At 45.7% G+C, this 16,922-nt stretch overlaps 1 protein-coding gene and 1 long non-coding RNA gene across 7 annotated transcripts; both read left to right on the forward strand.

The window, feature by feature from the left end:
• The first annotated feature begins 1,056 nt into the window (after positions 1–1,056).
• On the forward strand, positions 1,057–8,682 carry LOC134138235 (histone H3.3A). Of its 2 annotated transcripts, none has more exons than XM_062571603.1 (4): positions 1,057–1,184; positions 2,635–2,792; positions 4,114–4,267; positions 8,039–8,682. In XM_062571603.1, exons 2-4 carry the CDS (start codon positions 2,665–2,667, stop codon positions 8,165–8,167), a joined length of 411 nt encoding a protein of 136 aa, XP_062427587.1. In that variant the 5' UTR covers positions 1,057–1,184; positions 2,635–2,664; the 3' UTR covers positions 8,168–8,682. The 2 variants fall into 2 exon arrangements, with proteins under 2 accessions (XP_062427587.1, XP_062427588.1); XM_062571604.1 differs by lacking the exon at positions 1,057–1,184 and adding an exon at positions 1,428–1,502.
• A 117-nt stretch (positions 8,683–8,799) lies between these two features.
• On the forward strand, positions 8,800–15,836 carry LOC134139132 (uncharacterized). 5 transcript variants are annotated; one of them, XR_009958076.1, is made up of 4 exons: positions 8,800–8,871; positions 9,480–9,911; positions 10,672–10,786; positions 10,865–12,260. It is a non-coding gene; the product is annotated as an uncharacterized LOC134139132 (long non-coding RNA). The 5 variants fall into 5 exon arrangements; XR_009958077.1 differs by adding an exon at positions 15,466–15,836 and having other exon boundaries at positions 8,806–9,911; positions 10,865–12,171; XR_009958078.1 differs by having other exon boundaries at positions 8,806–9,911; positions 10,865–11,319; positions 11,604–12,260.
• Positions 15,837–16,922: the final 1,086 nt, after the last annotated feature.

The following is a 16,922-nucleotide window of genomic DNA, read 5'->3' on the forward strand; positions in this document are numbered from 1 at the left end:
TTTCCCATAGGGCATTTTGTTTCTGACATTAACAGAAAATAAAGTAGGAGTGAATTTTCTCGTGAAACAGCATGGCAGCTGATATAAGTGAATGGGATCTGTTGGAGATGAGTTTTGAATTTGCAGTCACTTTTCTAATAACTGTGTTTCAAACTGGAAACAGTTTGACAGTACTGTTATGGTGAATGAGAGCCCTCTTATTTCCCAGACCTCAGGTTTTCTTTATTACCCCCTAAGCGTGGAGTTTGTTTCCGAGTTAGCCATGACTCCAGCAGTCCCCTCCTGATGCCGTGTGCTCAGCTGTGATTTTGCAGAATGGAGATGACATTTTCAAGGCAGATCCTTGCTAGGTTAGCTCTGACCGGCCTGTTTACACTGAGAAACCGTGTGCTGCTTCTACTGAAAAGTGCTGGTGGGGCGTACTGTTGAGGAGCCAGACCTGGCCCACCTCGGCAGCTGGGCTGTGGAAAATCCCTCGCCCCTGCTTCCCGCGCTGCTGCGTGTTTTGTTAGGGTCCGCGCTGTGCTTTTAACCTGCGTGGCGGGTGCGATTTGCCGTGAGGCCAGCAGCGCTCGCTGCTTGCGCCGTCAGGCCGCCGGAGAGGCGTGTCGGCTAGCCCCCACGCAGGGTGCCAGGGCCGGGACCCACACGCCGGGGTGTCACCTCCTGGGGCGGACGGACGGACGGACAGGGCGGGCTGGCGAGGCTGCCCTCGGGCGCCAGGCCCGCAGCGGCGCCCGTTGCGGTGGTCGCGCGCGGCCGTTGGCCCCGCGGCGGTGTCGCGCGCGCCCCGCTGGCCGCGGGGCGTGGGGGGGCGTGGGGTGGGGGGTGGGGGGAGGAAGGGGGAATCCCCCTCGCGCGCGCGCGCGCGGCGTGTCTTTTGTGTTTGTACACACGGAGCCGGGCGAGGCGGGGGGTGGCGGGGGGGCCGGGCCGGGCGGGGGCGGGGCCGCGCCTTCCCTCCATTGTGCGCCATTGGCTGCCGAGCGGGCGCGGGGCGGGGCCCGGGCGGGCGGGGGCGGGGCCGAGCGGGGGGCCGGCCCTCCCGAGTCAGCCATCTTTCAATTGTGCTCCGAGCCGCCGCCGCCGCCAGCAGCAGTCGCAGCTCCGGCTCCTCCTCGCGTCCGCCCGCCGCCCGCCCTCCCTCCTCCCGCACGGCAGCCGCGCTCGCCCAGGCGGACGGGGTAAGTCTCGCGCCGCGCCCGCCGCCCCCCGCCGCCGCCCCCCGGCCCTCCCCACAAACTTTTGGGGGCTCGGCCGGCGGCGGCAGCCCGTCTCGCCGGCCCCGCGCCGCCTTCCGCCGCTCAGCCCGCGCGGCGCCCGCCCGCCGCCGGCGCCCCCCGGCCCCGCTTCGCGCGGCCGTTGCCCCCCGCCGCCCGCCTCGCCCCCGCTCCAAACCCCCACCAGTGCCCTCCCCAGCCCCTTAGCTGCCTCCTCAGCCCAACAGCCCCCTGATCGGCGCCGGGGAGCAGCCGCCAAGAGGAGCCGCTTGCCAGCCCAGGGTAACTCTGCTGCCTTCCTTCCCCTGCTCCCCACAGTTGTTGCTCAGCTTCACCATCTTGTCTCTTTTCTCTGGTCACCGACCATATTTTTTTTCCTATTGCATAAAAAACAATAAAAAGGGAGAGAAATTTCCCCAAAGGAACGACCCAAAACCAACGCAATTTTTTTGGTTTTCGAGTGCAAACTTTTCCGCCGCCTCCCCCTTCATCTGCACCCACATGGTTTGGAGTTTCTTGTGTTTTTCTGCGTTATTTTTTGCAATTTATTTTTTCCTCCTTTGCAAGAGGACTAGGGCTGTATTTCTTGATTGTTTCCATTTTGTTCTGGGTCTGGGAGATGAGTTTGCCTGTGAGAGGCGCTTGGGAGCGAGGCAGCTTTTGGGAAGCAATTGCATGGAAAGAGAAAGACGGCACCCGAAACAGCCCCCCGAAAAGTTTGTCTCTTTCCTGCACTTAAAGCCGGGCTCTTCCCTTTTTTGCACAATAAATGCCGATTTGCATGTATTTGCTTTTTAATGCGCAAGCCCGGGCGGGTGCCTGCGAGGGGCAGGCTGCTCCGCCGGCAGCTCCTGGGGCTTGCTCGTCTACTTTCACCCACTCCGCTGCTTTGGAGCAGATTTCTTTGCTCGGGGGAAGCCGTGGGTCCGGCGCGGGCCCCCCACCCCGGTGTTTCTTAGGCGGTATTTGCAGCACTTTTCGGGTGACGACCGGCCGGCCAGAGGCGGCAACAACCGCCTCCCTGCGCCTTGTTTGAGGCGACTTGCTTGGGTTTTGCCGCCGCAACCTCGCAACTGAATTCGCAGACAAAACTGTGTTTATTTTTTTAAATACTGAGGTCTGCAGGCGCTCGGTGGTTTTTTTTTCTGTTTGGGGTTATTTTTTGTTTTGTTTGTTTTGTTTTTTTTTTTTTTTTTTTTTACAGTTAGGCGCGGCAGGGCCTGCGGGGGGCTCCGGGGCTGGCGGCTCGCCGCGGAGGGGGGGGGGAGAGGCGGCCTTGCCGCGGCTACCTGGCGGCGCCGGGGGCCGCCCGCAGCCGCGGGGCCGCCGCCGCCGGGGACGGGGGGGCAGGAGGGGATCGGGGGGAGGGGGGGGCGGCGAGTGAGGCGCGGCGGTGTCTTCCCTCCGGCGGCAGGTGTAAGGCAGCAGCGAAGTTGGCAGGAGCATGGCCCGCACCAAGCAGACGGCCCGCAAGTCCACCGGCGGCAAGGCGCCCCGCAAGCAGCTCGCCACCAAGGCGGCGCGCAAGAGCGCGCCCTCTACTGGCGGGGTGAAGAAGCCGCACCGCTACCGGTACGCCGCCCGCCGGCCGCGAACCCGCGTCCCGCGCCCGCCCGCCGGCCGGCGCTGCCCTCGCCCAGCTGCAGAACTAATCGGGGGCTCCATCGTCTGTCAGCACCTGACACCCCCCCCCCCCCCCCCCCAAAAAAAAAAAAAAAAAAAAAAAAAAAGAGGGCAGATTATTTAAATATTCTGGCCACATCGTGCCACCGCTAACTTTATCGCTACCGGCGTGTCGTCATTTACTTAAACTGATACGTTTTTTTTTTTTTTTTTTTTTTTTTTAATCTGTCCTCGTTGCTGTTTCGCTTGTAACGAGCTGGTGGTGCAGTGCAGGTCATTTTCCACGAGAGGGCGCGAAATGTCTACCTATAACCCCACCCCACCCCCCCCCCGCATGTAATTTTACACTCGGTTATCCCAAAATAGCCACTCCTGCATAGGAAATAGGTTAGAATGAGAGCCAGATCTTTTCGGCAATCCTCTAATAATGAAGTTTTCCACCTAGGGAAGTCCCGTCTAAATCCAGGACGGTAACAGTCATCCTTTGATTTGCTGGCTGATCATGGAAAAGGCGTTAAATTTTACTTGGAAAAAGTTGGTAGGGGAACAGAAGCAGTTTTGAAATAACGAGTGTGATCTTGAAGGCTACTTATGTAGGTGTGAGACTAGAATTAATAGTCTGGGAGAAAGGAAATGAAACTAGAATTAGAAAATGCAGAAGTTTTCACTGAAATAAACGTGATACTAATTTCATGAATGAACTTTGTGATTTCCAAATTATGCTGTTAATCTGAATTTTTAATTCTGACATGAAAGCCGACACAAGGAAATTAACTTTTGTATTGATATGATAACGCAGGATATAAATTCTGTTAGTTTCTCACTCTTGAGAAATTTGACTGTGTCCTTCTGAGATTTATGTCAGGAGGCAAAAAGAGCCATAGTACCCTAAAATTGTATTGTCTGGTTAGTGTAAACCTTAGGAGGGAGCCTATGGTGTATAGTTTAACCAGCTAACTCATGGCAGTGTTGTGGTTTGCCCTGTCTACGCTAAGGCTTCCAATGTGCGTAAGTCGCTAACGCGTGCTGTGCTTCTTCTCGTAGTGAAGTCATGGCCTTGAGGGCCTGTTCTCATCACTGACCCGAGCAAGAGATGCCTTTTGAAGGCAGTGGAAGTTCAGTAAAGCTGGTTCTGTCTCATAAATACTGGGATGTTTCTAGTGAGAACACCACGCGTGTAGTTTTTAGTTAAGGTTATGAACCTGTGTTTTTAAGGTGATGTAGAATGTTTTAAACAATAACTTTTTTCTCTCTAATTTAACTTAAAAAGGCCGGGTACTGTGGCTCTCCGTGAAATCAGGCGTTATCAAAAGTCTACCGAACTTCTGATCCGCAAGCTTCCCTTCCAGCGTCTGGTGCGTGAAATTGCTCAGGACTTCAAAACAGATCTGCGCTTCCAGAGCGCTGCTATCGGTGCTTTGCAGGTAAGTGTTACTGACGGGAGCAGCTTGCTCCGAGGCACAGCTCAGAGTCCTCTGTATCGGCGGCAGTTTGCTTGGGTTCTGGTGGCGGGTGTCAAAATAGGCGTCTCTCTGTCCTCAGAAAGTTGCAAGATCTTCCTTTGTGCCAGTTAGCGCTTAACTTCTTGAGTTCTGCCTGAGTACTAGGTGCTTTCTCTAGCAACTGCGTTAAGAGTACGCTGCGGGTTAAGGAGGTAGCCCTGATGGCAGCCTGTGTCCCAGGTGCCAGGGTGGAGCCTGTGTGGGCGTTAGAAGAGGCGTCCCAAAAACTGCAATTTTAGTGCTGCAACTGCTATTACCACAAATATTATAAGACAGCACCAATATGCCCCTAAAAACCAGGGATAACCAGGGATTTCGGGTAAATGGGGGAGGTGCCCTGGGCGTGGGGAGGGGCTCCGCCCCCCGCTGCCATTGGGCAGCCTGTCGCTATGGGGAGCCCGAGCGCTGCCGGAGTGGTGGGCTGCCGCGGGGAGGCGCGGCCTTGTGGTGGGGCGGGGGCACGAGGGGATGCGCCCCCTCAGCCTTCCTGGCTCAGAGGTGGCCTGGTGATGCCCCCCTCCATTATCCCAGGCTAAAATAACGCAACAACAGGTCAGCAGCTCCTTACAGAGGTTAAACATACGTTTTAAGTTGGAAATAGCTTACCCCCTGTTGCCCCGAGTTGTTGCGTTACACAGCAGTGCGTTTAATAAGGTGCCAAGATAAATCTGTTCTCAAAATTCTCAAGCTTTGTTACAGGCTTTACGTTTAAAAGCAAAGAAGCCTGAATTGTTGGCGTATATAGCTTGTTCTAGTCTATTCAAGTTAAGATCTTGATCTACTCAAATTCTCTTTAAAGAAACAGTCTGATAAGCCGTGTGGAAGCATGGTTAGGAAATAAAGTGTTTTGTCCATAATGTAATTAATACAGTGAGGTTTTTTTAACATATTGTACATAAGATATTTAAATAATACGTATACGTTGAGGTAAAGTATTGATTGCTTTTTCTGACCCACGTTCTTCCCAGAATAGCTTAAAATCTAGTATAAGCTACTTAGAATTGATATATACATATATATGTACACACACACACACACACACACACACACACACATATATATAAAATCTTACGCTAAGATTCCTTTTGCTTCCACTGTTCTGAAGACCAGTCTCTAAATATGTAGTTGCCATTCCCAAATACAGTTCCCCAAAACTTGATGCTGTGGCAGATAAATTGTAAGAAAAGACCTAAAGTTAGGTCTTTTCCAAGACTACAGTCCTATCGTGGGAATCATAGAATCAGTAAAGTTGGAAGGGACCTCTGGAGATCATCTAGTCCAACTCCCCTGCTCAAGCAGAGTCACCTAGAGCGTGTTAGACAGGGTTGCATCCAGGCGGGCCTTGAATATCTCCAGGGAAGGAGACTCCACAACCTCTCTGGGCAACCTGTTCCAGTGCTCCGTCACTCTCACAGGGAAGAAATTCCCCCTCACATTCAGGCGGAACTTCCTGAGGTTCAGTTTTTGCCCATTGCCTCTTGTCCTGTCACATGGGACAACTGAAAAGAGTTTGTCCCCATCCCCTTGACACCTTCCCTCCAGGTACTTGTACACATTGGTAAGATCCCCCCTCAGTCTCCTCTTCCCCAGGCTGAAGAGGCCCAGCTCTCGCAGCCGTTCCTCATAGGGCAGATGCTCCAGCCCTCTAATCATCCTCGTAGCCCTACGCTGGACTCTCTGCAGAGGCTCCGTGTCTCTCTTGCACTGGGGAGCCCAGAGCTGGACACAGTACTTGAGATGCGGCCTCCCTAGGGCTGAGTAGAGGGGCAGGATCACCTCCCTCCACCTGCTGGCAACACTCAGTTCCCAATACACCCCAGGATATACTCCTGGTTAAAAATAGGTCTCTGCTGCCCTTTTACCTATTGAAAGATTGCTCTAGTACCTATCTAGTTGGAAAGTATTTGATACCCAGACTAAACTTGCCATTGTTATGGCAACATTACTGTTTTCTGATGGCTTCTACTTGATGAGAGGGAAAAATGTGTGCCATGTGATCCTGCAAAAACTTGAACACATGCTTAGCTTCAGAAGGTGATTGCCTGCATTTGCAAAATAGTTTTGCCTTTGCTCTTAATTGTTACTTTAACCTCTTTGCAGTGAGTGAATGGTGTAGCTCTTAAATCCTGAGGCTTGCTTATGTATGTTTTATCAGGAATTGTTGGTAAACTTGGTCAATGGCTAATACATCTTCTGAATATTCCTGTTTTGAGTAAAGCTATTGCTGATATAGAACTTCTTAATATACTGTTACTTGTGCTTCCTATTTGCATCCTGTAAAAGCATTTTCACTCATTTAGTTCCATGTTGTTTGTGCCAATATGTTTCATTTATTAAAATGTCTTAACGCTTCATGTAGTAAATTAGCAAAGCTGTGTTGGGATAAGTTGTGGTAATCACACCCCACTGCATGCTCCAGGGAAACTAGGCTTATTTTATTAATGCTATAGTCCTGTTTTGTTCAGTAAACGTCTTTATTTCTTCAAATGTTTTCTGTTTTCAAACAGAAACATTGAATAGCTTAGTAAGTTGACTTTGCAGTTGCTGGCAATGAAAAAGGTTCATAAAAACTCATATTCTGTATGTATTTTAAAAGGGTGGCCCTCAACCTTCTTTCTGTAACTGAGCCTTGCTACTACTGCCTCCTTGCCCCAATCACATTGTGCCTCCAGGTTTTGTCCTGGGCTGGGGGCCTCTGAGCTTCACCTCTAATGTTTGCTTGCGTAGATTCTTCCTAGGAGATTTTTAGGTGTTGGGGTTGTGAATTTAACTCTGAAATGTGTAAACAGTTAGAAATTCTGTGCTAAGCTAAGTAGTGGCTAACTTCTGTGAGCTGAAGGAATAATAAGGTCCAACTGCGCATTTGTCTGAGAACCCTGTCTCCTCCCTTCCTTAGTAATGATGAAAACACTGTCATCAGAAATGTAGTTTTCCTAGGTCGGGCTTTTCCTTTGCACTCCCAAGTGCTGATCCTGTGATTCTCGCCTCTGTGAAAATCTTTCAGGTTTTCCAGCTTTAGTGGAGGAGTTGGGCTATCTGTATTCCAAACAGACAGCAGATGCTTGGAGTGGTGGAGGGAGTACAGCAAACAGGACAAGTGTATAAGACTTGAGACTGCTTTCCAGCTTTGGGTAAATTGTAGCTTAAGTAGTTCCTGAGTCAAAGGTGATGCCTTATATCTAATAATTCTTGGTTCTTTTGTATTTATTAATATATTGAATTACACAACCTCTTCAGAATTCACAACATCCTATGGCAGGAGAATCTGTCACATAGCTATGTGTTATGAAGGAATACCTGCTCTTGTTTTCCTTGGCGCCTGCCAATTTCACCTGATGCTCATGCTGGAAGAGGCAACAGAGAAGTCACTCAAATGGTGTAACTCAACCTTTAGAAAGAGAAGTTCCTAAACAAACTTAACTTTTTGATAAGACAACTCCTTACCTTGTGAGAGTCATGTTATTTTTTTCAGTTGTGTTCCAGAGGATGTCTTCACCAAATGACAACAGTATAGATTATTACTTGGTGGTTTGGAAAAAAAAACGACGACTTATTTTTTGAGAATCCAGAACTTCTGAAATGTATTAATAAAGACAGAAACTTAAACTTACTGCTGTGTCATATTATACTTTGAATTTTTTTTCCTGGTGCTCAGAAAGTGAAAGTGCTCTTAACTCTTTTCTTCTATACTAGGAGGCAAGTGAAGCCTACTTGGTTGGCCTGTTTGAAGATACCAACCTGTGTGCTATCCATGCCAAACGAGTCACAATCATGCCAAAAGATATCCAGCTAGCACGCCGCATACGTGGAGAGCGTGCCTAAACTTCACTCTGATGGGTTTGTCATTCTCGAAGCAAAAATCTTCTTCCTGTTATTGGTAGTAATGAACGTTAGATATTTTTTCCATGGGGTTAAAAGGTACCTAAGTATATGGTTGCAAATGGAAAAATAGGGGACAGAATTGGATATTGGCAAGTTCTTTTCCATTTTCATTTGTGTGTGAATTTTTAATATAAATGAGGGGACATAAAGCATTAATGCGGTCAAAAAAAAAATGTTTCAGTGAACAAGTTTCAACAATTCAACTTTATAAAAAAAAAATTATAAATAAACCTGTCAAATTTTTCTGGACAATGCCAGCATTTGGATTTTTTTAAACAAGTAAATTTCTTATCAATGGCAACTAAATGGTGTTTGTAGCATTTTTATCATACAGTAGATTCCATCCATTCACTATACTTTTCTAACTGAGTTGTCCTACATGCAAGTACATGTTCTTAATGTTGTCTGTCTTCTGTGCTGTTCCTGTAAGTTTGCTATTAAAATACATTAAATGATGCTTGCTTTTAGTCTTGATTTTTAAATATTTCACATGGGTTATATTTGATTAAAAATAATCAGCCTTGTATATAGACTTTTGAATAAACATTCTTTCCTTTTCCCTTTTTTCTTCAGTATGAGGCCTACATAATTACAGCAGATTTATGAAGCAAACCCTGGGGATACTACCTTGGCAGAAGTAGCATGTATGAGTGTCTTCTAGAAGCAAACAATTTCTGTCCTCTCCCCATAAAAGCAATTTTGATAAGTTTATATGACTGGGTAAAAAGTCTGGAGGTGGACTGAGCTCTCTAACTTCACTATAAGTCTTAGCAAAAGCAATTTTGTTGCAATATATTGTTCTCTTAAGTTATTGCTGAATTTGGAAGCATTTCTAATTTTCATGATTGATTAGACTACTCTGTAAGCTTGTTTTAATTATTTTTATTTTAACTTTCATGCACTCTCCTAACTCTGTTAGTAGGTTTTACTCTTAAGTTGACTACCTTTCTGTATCAGTAATGTCATCTTGTGATTTTTGAGAGCTTAGTCCAAGTACACTCCAATCAAGAAGACACTTTTGTAACCATTTTTCTGATAGTTACAAGACTTTGTAGAAGCAAGTACTTACACAGAAACACACGTTTGAAACTTTTTTTTATATGCCCTCTTTGCTGATCAAAAGGTCCGCAAAGCAATTTACTGCTGAAATTATTCTGTAAAAACTTGGTTTTAGTTTTTCACCTGAAACGTGGTTAAAGATTTTGATGGCCCAGTCCAGAAGTTGTGGTGTATTTCTCAACTGCTGTTCTAGATAATGAGTTACCGAGAAGTAGTTACCCAGGTGATGTACAGATTTCACTTCTATGCCAAGACCTCCACAAAGCTTATTTGCTGCTGACTTCTTTCAAGAGGTTCTGAGTGAGCCCGAAATATGAGGGTGAATTTCTCTGAAGATTGCCCAAGAGGATTAATAGAGATGTATTACCTGCTTTGGTGTCTTGAATAGAGAACCAAAACTTACAGGATAAATCACATTATTTACAACTTGTTCAGCTGTAGTAATGAGTACCATCTGCCAGGACTGTGCTGAGTAAAGCCTATTGCTTGTCACAGGGAAAACTAATGCTAGGCAAAATGTGATTGTGCTCTGCTGTTGCCAAGCAGTTCATACCTATGGACACGTAATCACTAAATATCAAGGAAAGCTTGTCTCGGAGCATCCAGAGCAGTGGGAATGTAAAAGGTGAGCAACTGAGAGTTAACTGATTTGAGATGTCACTTCTGTTTACTTGGTAACAGCCCTATTAAACTTGATGTAAATGTATTTCAATATAGCATGTTTTCAGATATTAGCTACCTATGTCCAGTACTTCAGAACTGTTTTTATGCATCAGTTGACAATGCTGGAACCACCTACACAGAAAGGTAATTAGGCTGATTAGTTTTTAATAACATGGAAATGAAGTATTGATGAAGAAGGAACTTACATTTTTTTTTTTTTTTATATTAGAAAAAAATCTAGAAATTCTGGTAGTTACATGAAATACTATTAGTTCTTTCTCTTAAAAGAGAGAATTGATGTTAGAGATATATGGACAGTGCAATTAAACTATTCCAAGCAGAAAAACTCATAATGAAAGACAAAAGTTTTAGGAAGCTTGCACAGTTCACAGTCTGTATTTAAGTGTGCAGTGCTACATCTACAATTTAGGTGTGAATTTTGCCTCTTTGAGAATGTTGATTATGACTATTATAGTAGAGATGCTGGGTAAATCCAGTTATTGATTAGTTGTCTGTCTGTATTGATACCGGGTGTCTTGTTTTTTTTTTTTTTTCCTATGGAGTTTTAGGGTACTACCTCTCTGCTCCTGATATGTGACTTTGATGCTGTTTAGATAGTGTCATTGGAGGGAGGGAAGTACGAAAGGTGACACTTTTTTAATTTTTTAATTTTATTTGAAATGCTGAGAGTTTAGTTTTTGGGGATTGCATTTTTTTTCCAGTGGTTTTTGGAAGCTATCTGCGTGCTTTCGGTATAACTCACGGAGGGTTGTCGTGGTGACAGTTCCCTTGCCAGGCCTGTGATTCTCCCAAAGCAGGACACAAAGATAAAAGTAGGTAAATACAAAAGCTGCAGGGGGAGATGGAACAAAACCTTCTACAGTTCCTGTTTAGTGAACTTTTTTTGTTGTATAGTGGCATTCCTACAAAAAGACCTTTGGAACATGATGGAGAAAAAAGCGCTGCCTGACGCTCACGTCTGCGGTTAGGCCATGCATGGATTGGAAGAGAAGATCTGATACCGCGCGTCGTTTAGAGCTCGGCTTCCAGCTGCTGATGTGATGCTGGTGCTCCCCGCCTTCAGTCGCTTCAGGGTTACCGGTTTCCGCTCGCTGGGAAACGAGGAGGAGCTGACAGAATAGTTGTAATCCGGTTACATGCAACGACGTGCTTTAAAAATAACTGAAGAGTTGTGTCTTGATCGGTGCGATCCCCGCTTTTCGCCCGTTGCCACGTGGCTATCACGCAGTTTGACTGGAGTGAGCAGCAGCTGCTGGTGGCCCTGTTAGCTGTCTGCACCGGCGGCTTTGGGTATCGCTCACAGAGAAAATCGGTCGGCAGTCAAAAGGCTGCGTGCATTTGCCAGACAGGTATTGCAGCTTGTCGTCTTACGCTTAACTGCCCGGGCTGCTTCTGCTGTAGCTTACAGGTGGGGGAATGAATCACTTGGAGTTAGATAACCTACAGGTTGATAACAACTAAAACATTTTGTTGCTGTTGAGTGTCCTAAACTTTTTTTTTTTCATTGAAATAAGTGATGGACCTGTTGGGACTGTGCAATCCTACTTTTGGGGTGAGATTACCAAAAGTAAGCCAAAGAAAGTTATTGAGAAACAAATACTGATTGATTTTAAATAACTTTTTTTTTCTACAGATACAAGAATGTTCAGAATCTTATCTTTAATATCTACACTTGCCTTCTATCTACAGTGTACTGTGGAACCTGTAATATTTAAAACCATAAATTCTTACCCAACTTTTGGTATTTGGAGGTGTGGGGAAAGCAAATACCATCGTACTTAAATATTGCCTAATTTAACAGTGACAAAAGAATCTGAAGTCACACGTGCTGTGCTATCTCTTGAAAGAAGTTACGGCTTACGTGCAATAGAAGCGAGAGAGACATAATACCAATTAAATCATTCCTGTACTTGAGGAAGAAATGGCTTCAGGTTCTTCTTTCGCATCTGAGAAAAACAGAACTTTGCTTTCTAACAGTTTGTCTTTCCTTCCCCTGCCCCCACTCCCCAGCAATTGCGTTATTTCCTGAGCAGTTTGATTGCAGCTGAAATTCTGAATACTAGAAACAAGTTGTTGCGTGGGCACACTCCTGGCAGGAGTTTAATTCTACGGGCTGAAGGGGTGGAAGTGACACGACTGGCTACTTGTTTGCGGCAGACATATTCAGAGACTGAATATCTGTGTAAGGCATATCATTGCATGTATGTCTACATTTAATTTTCTGAATTATTTCATGTAGTCTTTTATAGCTTGTGCATGTGGAAAGCAGCTTTGTTTAGTTCTTTAAGGTAATAGATGTGTTTAGTTTCTATTTTCTCAAGAGTAAATACAAAATCTTATTTTTTTTGCTTAAGTTGGACAAGCCTCTCTTTTGTGATGCTCTCAGAAACAAAATTAGACGTACTGTCAAATAACTTCAGACATGAGATGGGTCTCCCTTGTATAGCTGTATCAGATTTGACTGGTAGTTCTTGAAACCATGACTAAAATGGATTTTAAATGAAACATTTCACATTTTAATTAGAGAAATAATATAAAAATTAGTGTGCATATATATTTTCTTAAGTGATGCATAATTGAGTTAGATCATGGGTCCATCCAGCCCTTTATCGTCTCTGACAATATCCATTAGGAGATTCTTTGGGAGGGATGTAAGAAACACGGTATGTGCAAGATAATTCTTTGGATATTCCTGCTTCTACTAGTTTGTTAAAACTGCCACCAGGTTGATGTGTTTAAAATGAAAGATTGCTCTCTCACTGGCAATCAGAACATTAATAGTGCAGCATTAGCTGGTGCAAGAGAAACACCAAACTATTTGGCAAAATTCGCTAAGCAAATAAAGTATAACAAGTAAGCCAAAACCAGAAACAGTGAAAAGCTAACTCAGTTTAGTGGGCTGCATCGCAGTTCCTTAGAGCGGCAAGCAGAAAGGGTTGTAAATCCGAGGCAGTCACTGTCCTAGCTGAGCTGCTGGAGCTCTGGGGCGATGGCTGGCCGCTCACCCGGGGCGCAAGGAGCGGCAGGGCTTGTGCGCTCTCCCCTGCTTTTAACAGCTATTTAGTGAGCATCGCTTCAAATAACTGGTCTGGTATTACTGTTAACAGCAGTTATTCATTCACCTGGTCAAAAATACGTCCTGGATTACGAGCGCAGTATGAGGTTGCAATAACGGTTTAGTTTATCAGTTCAGCCTATTACAAATTATTGTTAATTATATGCGCAGTTGTTTGTGCAAGGTACTCAGTAGCAGTGGTGGCTCTGGAGGACGTGGGATCCTAGCCCTGCGGATGTGAAACGGATATCTGTGTGGATATTTATACGTAATAACTGTACGTGTTGAATTTTGGGAGCAAAACTGGTTGGAAAATACAGCGCAATCAGGTTAATTTGGGGGGAGAACTTTCCGATAACGTCGTCTCGTAGTACCGGTGTGAAGACCTAACTGCTTACTACACATCTTAGCTGATGTAGCTGTCAGTTCAGGTTAAATATTCTTCCAGAGATGTGTGCTATCTGCAGATGTGTAGTCACTAGCACTTGGTACACAAGTGTCTGCAGAGAATACTGACCACTGCATGGTGGGAGACTCGAGGGGGGAGGCAGACAGGTGGAGAAACCTGGGGAGGATTCACCAGGGTGCTGGTGCTGCTGTTGTAGTGCTGAAGAGTCTCAAGGGATGTCAAACTGAAGTGAAGATCAGAATTTGGCTGGTTTATTGGGAAATGCATTGAGGCGTTGGGTGTAATTTCAGTTTAAGTATTTTCTGCCTGTTGGATGTACTCAATTACCGAGGATATTAATTTTTAGACTGAAAACAGCGTATTCCTAAAAGCAGAGGAAGCAAGTCTGTGTGAGGTGAAGCCAGTCAACAAGTGACTTTCCTTCCCCTTCTCTCTGTTCCCCCCCTTCTCCTCCTTCCCGCCCCCCCCCCAAAAAAAAGAAACCCCCACAAAACCTGCCATGAGATTTTGAATTTAATCACGCAAGGGTTTGTGTAGGACCAGATTTATTAATGGGTGTCCTAGGACTGGTTGTAGCACTGATTTTAAATTAACAATGTCATCTCCTTCAGGAAGGAGAGTAAGTGCAACTATTTCTGTTTACAATATCTACCCACAAATATAGTCTCTTATACATGTGAAATTTTGGGGTGCATTGTTTTCCAAGGTGTGGTTTGTAATTTGTATTCCTGCCCCCCAGCTTGCATGGGGCTTTGTGACCACTCAGTGATTTGAATCCATTTTTTGATCTGATTGAAAGCATTTTCGCCCACATACCTCCTGCCCCACTGTTGTCTGGTCAAATTTAGCCAAATAATTTGGCATAGCCTAGCTGTTTCATCTGAAACAAGGAAGAAAAGCAGGAGAGCAGCATTATTTCATTACCAATATATATCTAAGATGCAGTTTCACAGTACACTCAATTCAGATTTGTACTTTTGCTACCGTTCTAATACTAGCTTTTCCTGGCCCGTTTACCTCTAGTGAGACTGAGCGAGTTACTTCAGTTTTTCTTCTGAAGTTTGATCTAAACTCAAGGTAGCGTTCAGCTGATTCTGGAGCTCGATCTAAACTCCCTACAGGTAGTGTTTAGCTGATTGCGTTGTTCACTGCGATTACCTTTATAGCGAGCAGATGGATGCAACTTTTCAGTCATCCTAATGAATAAAGGATTAAAAAGATTTGGAAGTTAAATTTTTTTTTCTTAGAGGCTTGAATTCAGAGGAGAATTTCTAGTGTCAGGAAAGTCTGAATCACCTTGTTGATACTGATGAGATGTTTATTCAATCTTTACTTATATATCATTATAATCACCATGTATAGTGAATCATCCCTGGTGATGAGGTTTTTTTGCGCTAAGTGGATGTTGAAGACTTGTTTATGGAAGATTGGCCCACAAACAAACAAGTGTTTTGTTGAACAAAAAGCAATTTTTTTTTATCTGAGGAGGCTTTGTTATCTTCTGACCTGGATAACGTGATGTGAAAAAGTAGGTCAGTTTGTGAAAGACACTACATCTATTGATAGTAGAATTAAAAAGGAGCCATTATGAGTGCGTAGTCCGACCTGCTTAAGGTAAACTATTGAATTTCGACAGGTGGTACCTAATCCAGTTCATAATGTTTGAATTTAAAACATATGGCGCTTAGCACATGTAGCGGAGTCTAAGGACTGTCTATAAAAGGTAGCAGGTGCACCAGAACCATCTCTAGGGAATGCAGAAGGCTTGGTGTCTCTTCTGTAGAGCTACTATCGCGTAGTTGATGAGAGCAAGGGGTGTCTCTCTTGCCCCTCTCTGCCCGCTTTCACCCACCCCCGATCCTGAAAACAAAATGACCTGTGAAGTTCCATCGCTTTTTACGTAGGTTTAGGAAAGGTGCTTCAGCACAGCACAAGTGCTCTTGGGGGGATCATTTCAAGCAGCGATTCCCTGGGTGGGGGAGCAGACCCTCTTACTGCCGTTTCTCATAACATTGTGTACGTATTATTCAGAAGACATCTCCCACCCCACCACGGGAACAAAATAAGCTGAGACAGAAGAGTTCTGATGTTTGGCCGGGTGTTGACTCCACGTTGAGAGGAACTGGTGTCATTGCAGAGCCTATGAATGGAGGAGTAAGATTGAGGAGAACTGAGGAGAGCGAGACACAGGAGGGGACGACGTATCTGCAAGGGCAATATCAGAAAGAGAGTCTGACTTTACCTCGCTTCTCACTGGCCAGAGGCTGAGATCTGTTTCAGAAGGATGTTCTGCACAGGGTTAGGGTGTTGCCCCAGAGGCAACTATTATGCCTCTTTTTTTCATGCATACCCCCTGTTCCTCCTCCAAGCCTGTGTTTGGAGACTGAAAAAGGCAGGGGGAAAAAGAGGGGGTAGGAGGATATTTAGATCCTTGCATGAAGTAGGTACCGCTTTTCCCTTTATCCAAGCAATCTCTGCCTCCCTGGCAGTGTGGTTCATCTCATGTTGTGAGATAGGTGTTTGAGTCGGAGATTTGATCTTGATGAGCTATGTAATGAGGGAAGAGCCGCAAAAGGACCGAGCTGGGATCTAGAGATGATAGGTTTCATCCTAGATGCTCCTGACCAAAGTGGTGCAGAAGATCTTCAGAGCCCAGAGCGGAGAAGGCAGCCCCTAGGCTTTACTTAATATCTACGTGCAGTTTGGTCCTGTATTTTCTATGTTTAAAGCTGGGCCCCGAGTAATAGTAATACTGACTCCAAGTAATAGAGTACTTCTGAATATACGGGGAAGAGTGGTGTGAATTGTAGCTGTAAGTTTAGGGGTGGGGTTGATTCCCTGCCTGTCATCTCTGGAGACTACTGGTTACATGCTCACAGCTAAATAAATACGCAATAAACAGTTTATTTGAAATGAAGAACATCGTGTATTCCTGAGGAAATGGCTGCAATGCTTTGAGGCTTAGGCATGCTCTGTTACAGCCTGCCTAGGGACAGCAGCTTCGCGTCTTCTCCTCGATGCTGGCGCTCACTGTCCCTTCGCAGCTGTAATGCTGGGAGTGGAGACACTTGAGTAAAATTCCACAAAAACTGAGTCTTGGCTCAAAAGCAGGTTTAGCGTGCGCTCTCCGAGTGGGCATCGTGTTCGTTCACGAGCGGGGAAATAAGCCCACGCTTTTGTAGGCTGCTAAGTTTGAAAAGCGCAGAGGTGCCCTGCTGCAGGTCCCCTGCCACCAGCCTCCCCGCGCCTCCCGGTGCGAGCGGGCCGTTGCACCCAGCCGGGCTGGTTCATGTTACTAGACGCTCTCGTGAAGTCAAAGATTTAAAAACAAAAAGGAAAAAAAGCAATACCCCAGCCTGCCAGAGCGAAAGGAAGAAGCACAGCCGCGCAGATCCCTTCGTTTGCGTCAGCGGGTTGGATTACTTGAGCTCCTCTCCCACCAGACCGCGTTTGCTAGAGGTTGACAAGTACCTTTGAATTTTCCTTAG

Source organism: Rhea pennata, chromosome 3 (assembly GCF_028389875.1).
Source record: "Rhea pennata isolate bPtePen1 chromosome 3, bPtePen1.pri, whole genome shotgun sequence".
Classification (NCBI taxonomy): domain Eukaryota; kingdom Metazoa; phylum Chordata; class Aves; order Rheiformes; family Rheidae; genus Rhea; species Rhea pennata.